At 43.8% G+C, this 16,719-nt stretch overlaps 1 protein-coding gene across 2 annotated transcripts in view; it reads right to left on the bottom strand.

Annotated features, from left to right (window-relative positions):
- The window catches only part of NCOA6 (nuclear receptor coactivator 6), a 63,548-nt gene that overhangs the window by 15,147 nt on the left and 31,682 nt on the right, over positions 1-16,719 (bottom strand). For both annotated transcript variants that reach the window (XM_070744849.1, XM_070744848.1), the window contains 3 exons: positions 15,580-16,699; positions 5,738-5,859; positions 107-3,094 (listed from right to left, as the gene is read on the bottom strand). In XM_070744849.1, the coding sequence (XP_070600950.1) occupies positions 107-3,094; positions 5,738-5,859; positions 15,580-16,699 (4,230 nt within the window). The remainder of the gene's footprint in view (positions 1-106; positions 3,095-5,737; positions 5,860-15,579; positions 16,700-16,719) is intronic.

Below are 16,719 nucleotides of genomic sequence, written 5' to 3'. Positions count from 1 at the left end.
CAGTAGTCTCTTCCAAATGTTTCTAGTTAAAAATTCCTGGATGAAGAATATAAAGCAAATGCATTCTATTTGTTTATTTTGGCAAGAAAGTACATTGGATACATACCCATATTATGTGACGCTTCGTGGTGGGCTTCCACTTTCTCCTCTTCGGATGCAATTCCAACCTGTTCATCTATTATACTGCCAGGGTTACCATTAGTACTCTGAATTGAAGATATGATTTCAGACATCACTGGAGTGGTTACTACTGAGAGTACAGTAGGAGGAGGAGTGCCACCCGGTAAACTTAGTGATACTGATGCAGGAACAGTCGCAATATTACTAACATTTGAATTACTAGTTCCAGAAGTGCTGTGTTTCAAAAGAGTGGAAGCCGGAGCTGCCACAAGGTTGTCTTCGACTTCCACAGACTGTTCCGCTTCCATGCTGCTAGGAACTGAAGCATCTTGTTCCTGGCACTCTGTTTCTCCCTCCACAGCATATTGTTCTTCCCCATTATCAAAAACATCTGTGACTTTTTGGCATGCTTTCGTTAGCAAAAACTGACCAATTCTGTCCACTTTGCCCTTTCCTTTAGCATTTGAAACCGGACTTCGCCGGTTGTTGGAAGACCCAGGGCTATGTGCATGAGATGGAGAAACCCCAGCAGCGCACTGTGAGGTTGCTTCCGTGGATGGATCAGCAGAGGCACAAGTCTGAGAATTTATCTCCTCTAAACTGAAATCTTTATTTAAGTGACTGAGAGGTTGGGAAGAAGTGCTTGAAGGAATAGTTGATGGAGAAGGAAGTGGAGTTGTCGTCGCTAATGAATTAATAACCAAGGGTCGGCTTGTTGAAATACTTGTGATGGCAGTATTAGTTGAAGAGCTAAGTGTAGAAGTCCCAGATGAAAATTTTATATTTTGGGACAAATGTAAAGGACCAACAACTGTAACAGGTTGTGATATTAAACTAGAATTAGAAGTAATTGGAGTTGAAGGAAGTGTATTTGTTTGAGAGCCTTTCATAACCTGAATGATTGAGGATGAATTTATAAACACCGGAGTAATAAATTGAGGTCGGGTGTTAGCTTGAACTGTTGACTGTTCTTCAGATGTCAGAACTTTATTACCAACATTAGGCATGGTGACAACAGTAGACATTAATGTGGGCTGCATATGAGAGGGCAACGATGCTGAAGTGTTAGATGATGGTGTAATGGGATTGGAAGTTACAAATACTGTTATCTGGTTGGGTGAGATTGATGTGGAAAGAGAAGTAGAAGTAATAGGTCTCTGTACCGCTGGAGACATATTTTGAGAAACATTCGAATTTATGTCTCCCAAGTCTTGTTGTACTGGCGTTGAACAAGATTCTGTATTGGCAGGTAAATTTAGAGAACAAATGGGATCTTTATTAGAAGTGGAATCTTGTAGAGGAGAGGGTTTGCAAGAAACCTTTTTAAATTCATCTGCACAAGTTACTGTGGGTGGCGCCTCAAGGCCAGGGAGACCAGACTGCTTGATAGTAACATTAGGGGCTCCAGAATTATCAAGAAGTTGACTTAAGGATGTTGGTGCTTCACGTATAGCTGGAGATAAAATAGCGTTATTTTCTTCTAGACTGGGAAGCTTAGAAGATTCTGCGACAGGCACCTCTCTTTTCTGTTGCTCTTCACGTACCAATAGTTTGATTTCTTGACTGGGGACTTTTAATTCAATGTTCTGCTGATCTTTGTTCACTGGAATAACCTGCATGTTTTGGCATATACCATCTTGAGGAGCGTTGAAGCTTTCCTTGTTATCTTCTGAAATACCAGCCATAACAGATAAAGGAACTGCAGGGCTCTGAGCAGTTAACATACCATTATTTTGAAAACTTCCAGGCATAGCTGTTTGCAAAGGTGGGCCAACCATAATATTTCTCTGCAAGTCCATGTTCTGAATAAGTGTGGGATTCTGCTGAGAAGTCAAAGCTAATTTAGCCGCTTTTGAATTTTGCCTTCCAGGACTTGGTGTGGTTTTCCTGCTGGATCCAGGACTAGATCTTCTACTGTTACTTGGACTGGCTCGCTTTGCCCCACTTACATTTGTTTGTTTTCCTGGATTGATAGCCATTGGATCCAACTTGTGGGTCTGGGGGGAAACAAAACTGGATTGGCTGTTCATTGCGAGATTTGAGGGTGCTTGGCCAATGGCCTTCAAAGTGGTTGGATTAAGACCCTGCTGATCAAATCCCCTGTTAAGATTAGGTCTTGGGGGCAAAGGAATATTAATCTGAGGAGGAAAAAGACCAGCAATAGAAGCATTGAGCCTCTCTGGAGATAAACTTATTTCTGATGGTTCTGTACTTGGTGGGCGATTATTGGGAGTCTGAGGATAATATGGTCTTGGACTTGCCCTGTTTGGTGTTTTGGGTCTTGACGTTTGCGATGTGGTAGCAATATTTTGAAAATGATGTGGATGTGGGCCTGGAAGAGCATTAGATTGTTGCTGAGGGCTTGTTCCTTGGGGAGTTGACATCTGAGGAGGTCCAGGTTTGGGCCCTGCCATCATTATCTGGTTTTGTGAAACCATTAAATGGGGTGCTATAGTGTTTTGAGGACCTGAAACTGATGAAGCTTCAGGTCCATTTCCTTCAGGAACAGATGAAACGTCTCCCAGTGGAGAACTGGTAGGGTTCTGCAAATTATCAGTGTAAACGATCTTCCGTGTATTGTTCAGTAGAGTTGAATTGCTTGACATTGGAATTCTTTGCTTATCAGGAGATGGAGGCACAATACCGGGACCTTGCAGACTAACCATAACCGGCATGTTGCCTGCCTGCTGCATTGCCATCCTTTGTGTTTCCACATTTAGAGAACCCCTAGAAGGATGGACGCTTTGGGAAACAGGAAGCCTGACTGATTTAGAGTCTTGCTGCATCATGAGCATCATCATCATCTGCTGTTGCTGCTGCTGCTGCTGCTGTTGCTGCGACTGTGTCTGTTGAGATGTGAGTGGTGGCTGTTGCTGCTGCTGTTGTTGCTGCTGCTGCTGCTGCTGACCATGTTGCAAAAGCTGAGAAGGTATTTGCTGAAGTGATCGTTGCTCAATTGACTGGGATGGGTAGCCTGTAAACGAAAAAAGCAATAGTGACTATGTAACAAGAAGTTACCATCTCTCACATTTAAACTGGCAGGGAAAAATATATAAACAGAACATTATCTCCGGGACCGCCTTCTGCCGCACGAATCCCAGCGACCAGTTAGGTCCCACAGAGTTGGCCTTCTCCGGGTCCCGTCGACTAAACAATGTCGCTTGGCAGGTCCCAGGGGAAGAGCCTTCTCTGTGGCGGCCCCGGCCCTCTGGAACCAACTCCCCCCAGAGATTAGAATTGCCATCACCCTCCTCGCCTTTCGTAAGCTCCTTAAAACCCACCTCTGCTGTCAGGCATGGGGGAACTGAGATATTCTTTCCCCTTGGGCCTCTACAATTTATGCATGGTATGTTTGTATGTATGTTTGGTTTTATAAATAAGGGTTTTTTAGTTGTTTTAGTATTGGATTGTTACATGCTGTTTTTATCACTGTTGTTAGCCGCCCTGAGTCCACGGAGAGGGGCAGCATACAAATCCAACCAACCAACCAACCAACCAACCAACCAACCAATAAATAAAGTATAAATGAAGAGTGGAGGGAAGCTAGCTGTGGATCCTTCCCCCTCCCCCAGTATCTCTGGATTCAATTAGGGCTGATACTATTTAAATTATTTGAACAGAAAGAAAAATCCCTAAGTTCACCAACCTGTCATTTATTTATGATGAAAAAAATGTATGAATGCAGAGACTTCTAAACGATTTCTGTCCATATGAAGTAGTCACCAGAAAGATAAATGAGGCTCAATGTAAAGAAATGCAAGTAAAGGCAATATCCCATCTTACAACTTTTTACATACTATGTACTGACCAATAAAGTGTGGGGGGGAGAGAATTATTGACCCCCTCAGAGTGGGTCCGCAACTTGGGCGTCCTCCTCAATCCACAGCTCACATTAGAGAACCATCTTTCAGCTGTGGCAAGGGGGAAGTTTGCCCAGGTTCGCCTGGTGCACCAGTTGCGGCCCTATCTGGACCGGGACTCACTGCTCAGTCACTCATGCCCTCATCACCTCGAGGTTCGACTACTGTAATGCTCTCTACATGGGGCTACCTTTGAAAAATGTTCGGAAACTTCAGATTGTGCAGAATGCAGCTGCGAGAGCAATCATGGGCTTCCCCAGGTATGCCTATGTTACACCAAAACTCCGCAGTCTGCATTGGTTGCCGATCAGTTTCCGGTCACAATTCAAAGTGTTGGTTATGACCTATAAAGCCCTTCATGGCATCGGACCAGAATATCTCTGGGACCGCCTTTTGCCGCACGAATCCCAGTGACCGGTTAGGTCTCACAGAGTTGGCCTTCTCCAGGTCCCGTCGACTAAACAATGTCGTTTGGCGGGACCCAGGGGAAGAGCCTTCTCTGTGGCGGCCCCGACCCTCTGGAACCAGCTCCCCCCAGAAATTAGAACTGCCCCCACCCTCCTTGCCTTTCATAAACTTCTTAAAACCCACCTCTGCCGTAAGGCATGGGGGAACTGAGACATCTCCCCCGGGCCTATACAGTTTATACATGGTATGTTTGTTTGTGTGTATGTTTGCTTTTAATAATGGGGATTTTAGTGTTTTTTAAATTATTAGATTTGTTTTTACATTGTCTTTATTATTGCTGTGAGCTGCCCTGAGTCTACGGAGAGGGGCGGCATACAAATATGATAGATAGATAGATAGATAGATAGATAGATAGATAGATAGATAGATAGATAGATAGATAGATAGATAGATAGATAGATAGATACATACATACATACATACATAAATACATAAACAAACAAACAAACAAACAAACAAACAAACAAACAAACGTATTAGTGGCTAACAAGGAAAGTTTTCTAAGTGAAACAGCTCAATGAAAAACACTGTGTTGTTATATGTCAAAATGAAACTGGCAAATATTCAATGAGACAGTAATCAATGTTAAAATCATACGCATATTCTAATGTAAGGGCATTAGGAATACAACTGGTCTTACTACAATGACTTGGAAAAAGACTAAGAAAACTAATTAAGATAATGAAGCAGCTGGAGCATGCTTTGACATTTTGTGGTGTTGTTTAGAAGAGTCTACTGAAGGATGTCAGTAGAAAAATAATAAAGATGTATTAAAACATGCATAATATTAAGAATTTTTTCTCACTTTTTCTCATTCCATCACATTGAAATATGGAGTTAACCACTTACTTTAATTAGCACCTATGTCAGAAAAGTTTGGAGAAGATATTTCTGTACTTGAGGCATGTCTAACATACAGAATATGTTACTATGTGAACAATTATTTACCAAAAAAGAGTTAGACAGATTTTCAGAAAGTGGTTGCCTATAGGTTAATAATGAATTTTGATTGTAAGAATTGGATTTTCAAATATTGTTACCTAATTCCAGCCAATATTTTTTTTAAATTATCAGTTGTTTATGAGGGACCATAATGCTGGATAAAAACATTTTATTTTCAACTTGTTTTTGGACCATTTTTGCTGTGCTCCCAATAAAGAACAACATTTGATCCAGAGTCTAAAAGCCTTTGAAATAGTAGGGAAATAACATTTAGGATCTTTGAAATATTGCAAAATATATTATTGAATACACAAAATATATTTTTAATAAAAAATTATATTTATTACCTGTTGGCCTATTTGTGAAGTCCGAAAGTTTATGTCCACTGTTATCCAAATTTATACCTTGCTCTCCTGGCAATGGTGACTGTTCCACTTCTTCAAGGACAACTGGGCGTGATTCTGAAGCACTAAGGACAGAAACATGCATGACTAATATCCAAATGTAATACTTAACTTTATGAATACATTCTATATTCATCAACATAGAAATACAGTGATCCCTCATTTTTTGCGGGGGATGCGTTCCAAGACCACCCGCGAAAAACAAATTTCCGTGAAATAGAGGAAAGATATTTTTTCATGTATTTAACGAGTATTTGGACTTTTAAACCCTCCCTGTATTGTTAACATCCCACTGCTGCTGACCGCTGAGAGAGACCAGCTTCTCTCGGCTACTGCGCGGGCTGAGGGAGGGTGCTGCTGCAGGTCCAGTCACAATTCAAAGTGTTGGTTATGACCTATAAAGCCCTTCATGGCACCGGACCAGAATATCTCCGGGACCGCCTCCTGCCGCACGAATCCCAGCGACCGGTTCGGTCCCACAGAGTTGGCCTTCTCCAGGTCCCGTCAACTAAACAATGTCGTCTGGCGGGACCCAGGGGAAGAGCCTTCTCTGTGGCGGCTCCGACCCTCTGGAACCAGCTCCCCCCTGGGATTAGGATTGCCCCCACCCTCCTTGCCTTTCGCAAATTCCTTAAAACCCACCTCTGCCGTCAGGCATGGGGGAACTGAAACATCTCCCCCTTGCCCATGTTGTTTTGGTGTTAGATTGATTGTATGCGTGTTTTAATATTCTGGGGTTGTTTTTATGAATTTTTAGCTTAAAATTGTAATTGGATTGGTGGGTATTGGATTTGTTATTATGTATTGTTTTTATCTTGTGAGCCTCCCTGAGTTTTCGGAGAGGGGCGGCATATAAATCCAATAAATCTAATCTAATCTCCACACACACACACAAACCGTCCCTGCCCCGGCGTTCTTTTCCCTTTGAAAAAACCCGTGAAATAGCGAGTCCGTGAAAGATGAATCGCGAAGTAGCCATGGATTACTGTACATCTTTTTAAACCTTAGCAAGAGCCAATTTGGCTTCAAGTGCAAGGCTACTTACCAGGAGATCATGAGTTCTAGTCCTACCTTAGGCATGAAGCCAACTACGTGACTAAGCCAATCACTCTTTCTCAGCCCTGGGAAGAAGGAAATGGCACTTCTGAAAATCTTGCCAAGAAACTATAGGGACTAGTTCAGGCAGTTGTCAGAAGTCAACACCAATTTGAAGGCACAACAATTAAAAAAAGTACATCATAAATTAATTATAATTGATTTCTTGTTAGATTTCAGAAATGTCATCTCTGCCTAGCTGTTGTTAATACAATTCAGCATGTTCTCTTCATAACTTTGATTCACTCAACCTAAGATTGCGAAAGTAATTTTTCACATGCTTCCCTTAAACTTCCACTATATCAGTGAGGGCAAAACTATGGCACGCATGTCATCTGTGGCAAAAGGAGCCATTATCTGAGGGCATGCAAAGTGTTGCCCTATGTCAGCTCCACCACGCATGTATGCACTGGCCAGCTGATTTTCGGCTCCTTTTCACCTGTTTTGGTTCTCCCCAAACTTCCTGAAAGCCTTTGGGCCTCCTGGGAATCCAGAGGTTTCAGTGAAGCCTGTGTGGATGCACGAGGGAGAGGAGTTGTGCTCATGCTTGAGGGGCAGCTTTACTTTTTAAAGTAAAAGTATGTAATCTTGGTGTTATAAAACTGCCTTTCTACTGAGCAAATATGCACACGTGCACATACGCACACATGCACATAGACTTGTCTCCTGGTAGTCTTGCTCAGCATAAAGATGTGGGAAGAATTGTCATTTGTTTTAGTGCATTTGCATTCTGTCCTTTTTTAAAAAATTCAAAAACACAAGACGGCACACTTGGAGATTCCACCTGCCTAGGTAACTAGTGAGACCTAGTTCATCTTCGATTCCGTAGGGTGGCTGCTTCAAACTGGTTATTCTGCATTTTATAATGGCAAAATGACAATATAGTCCTTTCATTGATGAGATCATTATATTGCTACAAAGTTCTACAGGAAGTCAATTCACAACTATAATTGAGCCCAGATTTACAGTTGTAAGTCATAGAGGGCATTAGGTGTGCCACCATTTGACCGCACCAAATTTTACAATTTTTTGTAGCTGTTTTAAGTGAATGCAGCAAATCATGAAATAAATCCATTTTAGCAAATGGACAAGGTTGTTGGGTTTTTTTTTTGCCAGAAATCAGAAGCAAGGCTGGTTTCCATTAAAAAAAAATACTGAAAATCAAATTATGTGACTAACAGAGGCTAAACAGCTGTAAATAAAGGCCGGTTGTCAAGTGCCCAGAATGTGATCATGTGACTGTGGGACGGAGAGACACAACTCTCAGAACTTTGAAATCGGGTCATAAACATTTCTGGGGTGGTCTGTCATAATTTTAAATAGTCATTAAGTGACTGGTCGTAAGTTGAGGACCACATACAGTGGGTTTTGAATGCTATCACTATAATACAATAGGAACCATTTACACATCATCCTTTGTTCAAACTTTTTCTTTAAAGTTCAGGACAATAACACATTTGTTCCTTCCAGCTGCTTGCATACCGAATTAGTACTTTTTTGTATGTATTTTCTAAATTCTGAATAAACAGAATAGCTTATGCATATTCTATATATAAATTGAAATTGAAATTCTATAACTTAGATCTTAAGCCACAATATTATTTTCTAATTAATAATCCCATGGTAATACAGCCTCACATTTATTCACCTGCAGCTAATAAATGGATTGATCATAACATTATGAACATAATATAATTATCATGATATTAGGGAAAAATTATTTTCTTTCTTTCTTACCTGGCTACTCAAAATCAGATAAGATGAAGTTCTTGTTACTTATTGCCCTAGAATAGTTTTTAGATTAATATGGTATTAAATTTCCCTTTAAAAATTAGATATGGACTGGAGTCTGGGCACATTCTTGCTTTCATGAAAACTAGTAGCTGGATACCTGTGCTTTGCTATGAAACTATGTAATTAGGCTTGATACATCGACACTTAAAGCTTGAAAATTTATATAGAATGTGTAACTCCTTAGCATCAGACCGTGTTAATATAAGCAGTTGGAACAGAGTTATTTCCAGGTGGGGAGGGGGAATAGAATATCTAAACTCGCAGCCCACAAGCTGGATGAATCACCTACTGGCCACCGCCACACCTAGTTTAGCAAAGGGGTAGCATCAGAACATGTTAATATAAGGCAACTCACAGTTAGAGCAGAGTTCTTTTCAGGTGGGGAGAGGGAGTAGAATGTCTAACTCCTTAGCATCAGAATATAATAATAATATAAGAAATGACTAATAATCTGATGGTCATTTTGAAAAATCCTTTCTTAGAGAGCACCTAGAAGTCAAGAGGAACATATGTGCCAAGTTTGTAGGCTTTACATTTCTGGAGACTTTGTGATGATGTGTGAGTGGCATTTGGCTTATATATGTATAGATTTCTGGAGATGTAAGAAATGCTAGTGAGTAGAAGACTTGATATACTAACTGTGATCTTTTTTTTAAACAGAGGTCATTTAACAGTAGTTATCTGTTATTGAATGGATGACTGCAATGCATTATATGAGGAATTATCTGTGAAGCATGTTCTAAAACTTAAATTACTCCAAAATAAAACCATCACATTAACAGCTGTGTCCAGCTAAATCTTGGCTGGAATCATTTTAGTATTTATTCACTAAAAGTCTCATTTTAAAAGGCTCATTGAGCAGAACAAATTGGTCAGTATAAAGATATTTTACTGAGGAACCTGAAGAACCACTTTGATGCTTCTATATGCATTACACTAGATTAAAAACTACAATTCTATGGAGTAAACCAATTGAGCTTAATGGAAAGTTTGAATAAATGTATATTGGAATGTGCCGTAAATTGTTTGTTTCTTCATACTTCAGAATGTTTAATTAACCTATGAAGACATAGGATTGTATCTAATGTGCTTTTACAGTAGAATGAATCCTTATTTGTTTGTTAAATTTTATTTGTTACCTATCTCATCTTGGGGCTACTCTAGGCACTTACAATAAAAAGAAAAAAATGAAAATGCAAACAGAAGGGAAGTAAAATAATCGAACATAAAAGTAAACAATGACAAAGGAGCACAAACAAGAATAAATACAATATAGATATACAGTGAACCCTCGAGTTTCGCGTCCTCAAGGATCGCGAAAGGGCTATTTCGCTAGTTTTCAACCCGGAAGTAAACTCCACCATCTGCGCATGCGTGCCCTTCCACGCATGCGTAGATGGTGGAGTTTCCCCGCCGGGCAGAGGCTTCCCTGGGTCTTCCCCCTCTTGCCCCGGTAAGACCCCAGCGGCGGTGGGCTGGAGCGCGAGCTTGGGGCACCCTAGCTCCGCTTCCCAGCTGGGAAGCGGAGCCGGCAACAGCGTGGGCGGGCGGGCGGCGCGCGCGAGCTTGGGGCAGCCTAGCTCCGCTCCCCAGCTGGGAAGCGGATCTAGGGAGTCCCCACCGCGCGCGCGTTGCTGGGGAAAGCGCGCGCGCTTGGGAACATCCCAGCTCCGCTCCCCAGCTGGGAAGCGGATCTAGGGAGTCCCCACCGCGCGCGCGTTGCTGGGGAAAGCGCGCGCGCTTGGGGACTCCCTAGCTCCGCTTCTCAGCTGGGAAGCGGAGCCGGCAACAGCGTGGGCGGGCGGGCGGCGCGCGCGAGCTTGGGGCAGCCTAGCTCCGCTTCCCAGCTGGGAAGCGGAGCCGGCAACAGCGTGGGCGGGCGGGCGGCGGGCGCGAGCTTGGGGCAGCCTAGCTCCCCTTCCCAGCTGGGAAGCGGAGCCGGCAACAGCGTGGGCGGGCGGGCGGCGCGCGCGAGCTTGGGGCAGCCTAGCTCCGCTTCCCAGCTGGGAAGCGGAGCTAGGGTTTCCCCAAGCGCGCGCGCACCCCAGGCGCGAGCAACGGGGTGGGCGGGCGAAGGGCGGGCGGCAGTGGAAGTAAAAACACCATCTGCGCACGCGCAGATGGTGTTTTTACTTCCGCACCGCTACTTCGCGAAAAATCGATCATCGCTTGGGGTCCTGGAACGGAACCCTCGCGATGATCGAGGGTTCACTGTAATAACAAAAAAGATGGATGGGTGGAGGGCAGAGAGCAAGTGTGCGGGGAGGGAGTGGAATCTGTTAACACTCAAGCAGTCACCTCCAGTGTGAACTTCCTATTTGGTCTCCAGGACAATTGGCAGAGCCATGTCTTTAGGTTCTTGCGAAAAGATAGAAGAGGAGGGGGGCTGATCTTAACTTAGAAATTAAGATGTTCTGAAGGGCAAGTGCTGCAACAGAGAAGGTTCTTCTTCTGGATCCAAAGTAGGCCCACTCTGCTGCTACAAGTAGGATAGGCTTGTCCTAGTGGGAGGAGGCAGTTCATCAGGTAAATGGAATCTATACCCTTAAATGCTTTAATGACCATAACCAACACCTTGAACTGCACTTGGAAGCAGCTTGATAGCGAGTAAAGTTTGCACAGAAAAGGTGTGATATGGGTTATCCTACGGGGTTCAAAGACTGCTCTCGCTGCTGCACTTTTACAGCAGATGACGCTTCCAAATGGACTTCAAGGTAACCCCATGTAGAGCTCACTGTTGTAGTCCAGTCGAGAGCTGGCCATGACTTGAGTAACTGCACAGAGCACAGAGTCATGATACAGGAAAGGCCGCAATTGGGGCATAAATTGGAGCTGTGCTAAAATTCTCCCGATCATGCCTGTCATCTCCTCTTTGAGCAGGACACGAGTCCAGAAGAACTCCTAGCTTGCAAATTGAGTAAGAATAGGCTAGTGCAGGGGTAGGCAGAGTTGGCTCTTCTATGACATGTGGACTTCAACTCCCAGAATTCCTGAGCTAGCATAATTGGCTCAGGAATTCTGGGAGTTGAAGTCCACAAGTCGTAGAAGAGCCAACTTTGCCTACCCCTGGGCTAGTGCAACCCCATCCAAAACTAAGGATGATAAACACTTGAATGCTGAGGCTCTGTACAGTTTTTTGTCCTTAATTTCCCAACCCATGTCCATATTTCATAAATTGGAGGAAATGGGGAACAAAGTGAAAGATTGTATTGAAGAATAACTAGTTTCTTTTCTAATAAAATTTATATCTATGTAGTTTCTTTTAAGCATTTAAACATTTTTCTGAGCAGAGTCCACTATGTTTCATTAGATACTTGAATGCATTCATGGGACAAAGGGATTAAAATTGCTCTTTTAAGGACTGCTTTTTATAATGCTGCCCATTAAAAAGAACAACCAATAAACTACTTATAAAAAATACAACAGCCTTTCATATCAAAATAGCATAATCAATTTTTCCAATGATTCTGTTAAAAAAAAATTCTAATACCGTTAGCAATCTAACTTTTTCTCTAATTATATTTTCAATTTTTATTTTCTATCTTCTTTCAACAAATGTTTCCCATTTTTTCTGCAAGTTTTAATTCAGATTAAATCAGTAACAGTCGATGCATAAAATTCGGGATGGTCATCTTATTAACAGGTATAAATATATCCATGATTTGCCTAATACCCATTTCCCCAACTTCTTTAGAAAATTAAATCTGTAGGAAATCAGCCAATTTGTCTGAACTCTGTCTGAAACTTAATTCCATTTGTTGCATATAAAGTTGGAAATTTTGTTGTACTACATGAGAAAATTATATACAATATAACTGTATATATAACTGCTACGCCAACCAGCAATTTGGATTCAGTGAATATATGTGGATAAGAACAATTTTTGTTATTGGTGTGGTAGATCTTAAATGAACCTCGTAAGTTATTAATCAAGGGAGAATAAATCTACTAGTCAATGTAAATTAGCAGAAAATGTAAAAAATAAAATGTTTACATATTTCTGTTAGTCTAATCCAGGGGTCCCCAAACTTTTTACACAGGGGGCCAGTTCACTGTCCCTCAGACTGTTGGAGGGCCGGACTATAAAAAAAATGTATGAGCAAATCCCCATGCACACTGCACATACCTTATTTAAAGTAAAAAACAAAATGGGAAAAAATACAATATTTAATATTTATTCTCCCCCCCTCTCTCTTTGTCCTTCTCTCTTTCTATTTCTCTCTTGCTTGCTTGCTTTCTCTTCTCTCTTTCTCTCACTCACTCTCTTTATATCTCTCCCTCTTTCTCTCTCCCTCTCTCTGTCTCTCCCTCCCTTTCTATCTCTCCTCTTCCTCTCTCCCTCTCTATCTCTCCCTCTTTCTCTCCCTCTCCCCCTTTCTCTATTTCTTTCTTTCTCTTTTCTTTCTCTCTCTTCTCTTTCTCTCACTCACTTACTCTTTGTATCTCTCCCTATTTCTCTCTACCTTTCTTTCTTTCTCTTTCTCTCTCTCCCTTTCTCTCTGTCCCTCTCTTGCTTTCTCTCTGTCCCTCTCTTGCTTTCTCTCTCTTATCTCTCATTCTCTCACTCACTCTCTTTGTATCTCTCTTTGTATCTCTCTATCTCTCCCTCTTTCTCTCTCCCTTTCTATCTCTCCTCTCCCTTTCTCTCTCTCTCTTGCTTTTTTTCTCTCTTTCTCTCTCCCCTCTTTTTTTTCTCTCTCTCTCTTTCTCTCTCATACACCACGCCGGTAACAGAGAGAGAAAGAGAGGCAGAGGTCGGGTGCGTTACCGGGAGGTGGAGGCAGCATAGGGACGCTGGGTGCTGGGGACACCGAGGAGGGGGTGGACGTGGCCTCTCAGCTGCAGAGCCGAACAAGGGCGGAGGCAACGGCTGAGTCCAGCGCTGGGGCCATGCGGAGCCGCTCATCCAGGGGGGCGTGGACCGGCAAGGTGCCCTCCGCTCTCTCTCTTTCTCTCCCTGTTGCCGGCGTGGTATAAGAGAGAGAAAGAGAGAGAAAGGAGGGCGACTTGCCAGTCCACGCCCCCCTGGATGAGCGGCCCCGCATGGCCCCAGCGCCGGACTCTGCCGTTGCCTCCGCCCTTGTTCGGCTCTGCAACTGAGAGGCCATGTCCACCCCCTCCTCGGTGTCCCCGGCACCCAGCGTCCCCACGCTGCCTCAACCTCCCGGTAACGCGCCCGACCTCTGCCTCTCTCTTTCTCTCTCATATACCACGCTGGCAACAGGGAGAGAAAGAGAGAGAGCGGAGGGCGACTTGCCAGTCCACGCCCCCCTGGATGAGCGGCCCCGCATGGCCCCAGCGCCGGGCTTCACTGTTGCCTCCGCCCCCATTCGGTTCTGCAGCTGAGAGGCAGTAGCTACGTTCACTCCTTTGTCCTCCCCGGCACCTAGTGTCCGGCCCCACACCGCCTCCAGCTCCCGGTAACACACCCGACCTCTACTTGCAGGAACGGGTGGTGGGGTGGCGCAAAGGGGCAAATGTTTCTGTGCGAGGTGGTCGCGCAAGCAGCTTAGAAGGAACAATGACGGCGCGGCCACCTCGCCGCTGACACAGCCCTTCCCGGCAGAGCCCTCCCCAACAGCTCCTGCCGCCAGCGCACAGCTCTGCTCGCCAGAAGCCTGGTGTTGAGGCTGGAGAGCGGGCTTCGGGCTCTCGGCTTCAGCGGCCGCCATTGTGCCGTTGTTTTCGTGGCGGCTGCCCTGCGCTTTTTAAATGCGCCGCTTTCCTGCGCTGCTTTCTTGGGCAGCTGGCTTTACTGGCCAGTGCAGGGTGACTGCTACAACAACAACGATGCCATGGCATCCGCTGATGCCAAGAGCTGTCAAAGAGGCCCTGAAGGGGGACAGGGCGGTTCCCGCCACCTGTGTCAGTGGCGAGGTGTGCTTGCCTTGTGCCGTGGGGGGGTGAGGCGATGGAGGTCTGGGATTTTCAAGCAGCCGCCTTCCCCCCACACACATACACTCAGTGGACAGTTTTTCAATTGCCATCGCCTTTTCCTGAATTTCGCGTCCACTCACCGCGGAGGAGGAGGTGGAGAGGCAAGGAGGCGGGGAGGAAAGCGGCCCTGCAATTGGCCAATTTATTTCTCGCCTTTAGGGAGAGGAACTGTTGCTGCTCTGCCATAGGGCAGCAACAGTTTCTCTCCCTAAAGGCGAGAAATAAATTGGCCAATTGCAGGCCCGCTTTCCTGCCCGCCCCCTTGCCTCTCCACCTTCTCCTCGCTCAGCAACCGACCGCGGTGAGTAAACAGGAGATTCGGGAGCTTATTATATTGATCAGTAAAATCTCGTGAGGTGCCGCGGGCCGGTTAAAAGACCTCATTGGGCCGCATCCGGCCCGCGGGCCGTAGTTTGGGGACCGCTGGTCTAATCCCAAAGCACTAACAAGCAAGCTATTACCTGTCCCATCAAAAATCCTACATGTATTATTACACTATTTAGCCCAACTTAATACCCCAATGCTGGCCTATCAGCTTTTTTCCAGTCAAAAAGAAAATTACATATTATTTATCAATGTAAATATTTATTCTAGTCTTGCAGTAGTTGCTATTGGTTGGTTTGTAGAACTGAATAATATTTTTAGTTTTGTTTTCTGTAGTTTTACCTTAGTTTGTAAACTAAGCTAAACTCTGTGATTGCTTCTGAATTATACTTATATCATAAAAAGGAATTTGCCTCTGGAATGAAGCAACATTTATTGCACAAATTCTTGAGTTTAACAACTATCGGTAACATAAATGTACAAATCGTTGTTAATTATTTCCTCAATCCCTAACTATGTTTAGCACAAAACTGTTATTGCTTTGATGTTTAAAAATGCTTAAAACAACGCAAATTGAATAATATGTTCAATTGGAAAAAAAAACTTTACGTAGGAAATGAAAATATTAAACCTACTTAATTTGTTCTGCTTGCTGATTATTTTTCTTCTTTCGTGGAGGCTTTTTCTTCTTCGGTTTATTGGCATTTTGATTATTCTGTTTGTTGTTCACACCAAAATGTCCTGCAGATATATCACTCTGTAGCAAGTTTACCAGCAATGGACTTGTTAATGTGACATCCTTGTTGACAGGGAAACCTGGGTTTTGTGCACAGGCGATCTGATTCCCGTTTTGGGTTCCACTAAAAGGGGTATTGAAAGGCATCCCATGTCCAGCAAACTGGCTTCCTGGTGTGTTGTTGTTTCCCTGCATTCCTTGCAAGTGTGGAGGTACTATGTTTCCTTGTTGCATAGAAACTTCAGGAAGCATTTGTGCCAAGTTCACATCACTGTTGGCTGTAGTGGTGGCGTCACCCAGCTGTTGAGACATATGAGGGCCAGGTCCTGTAGGCCTCAAAACTTGTCCCTGAATCCCCATTACCTGAGAAGGATTATTATTTACAGAGCTCTGCTGAGTCATCATCTGCCCTGTGAACTGCACCATATTTCCCTGCAAGTTGGGAGTTGGTCCTCTCATCATCTGAGCTGGCCCCGTCATAACATTAGACTGGCTTTGAGCGTTAAAGGGCTGTTTACTTCCTTGCATTTGATTGGTCATCATCTGCTCCATCATTGAATTTTGCTGCAGCAGCACCTGGCCTTGAGGTCCTATAATCTGATTATGTGCACCCATCATTTGTTGGCCTTGTTGGGGAATCATTTGTTTGGGTGGAGTCATCTTTTGCTGTGATGGACCAAGATTTGGATTCTGAGAAGCCACCATCATCTGGCCTTGTGGCATGAGTTGAGCTCTAGAAAGTATCATCTGATTTTGAGGATTTAGAGACCCCTGAGGCTGTATGTTAACCATCTGTCCTTGAGAGGATATTATTTGTTGGTGCATGCCCATTAACTGAGATTGTGGTCCTTGGGGAGGTTGTCCCTGCATGTTGCCTATATTAACTTGTGGAACTCCATTGGCATTTGTCTGTTGACTGTTTACATTCCCATGAAGTCCAATTAAGTTGGTCGGCATCATGTTTGATGGGCCGTGCTGAACTTGTAATTGATTCTGGGGAGGACCATTTCCTTGACCACCTTAAAAATTGTAATCAAAC

The sequence above is a fragment of the Erythrolamprus reginae genome, chromosome 3 (genome assembly GCF_031021105.1).
Source record: "Erythrolamprus reginae isolate rEryReg1 chromosome 3, rEryReg1.hap1, whole genome shotgun sequence".
Classification (NCBI taxonomy): domain Eukaryota; kingdom Metazoa; phylum Chordata; class Lepidosauria; order Squamata; family Dipsadidae; genus Erythrolamprus; species Erythrolamprus reginae.
The sequence above is the reverse complement of the archived record's forward strand: the minus strand, read 5'-3'. Positions and strand labels throughout refer to the sequence as shown.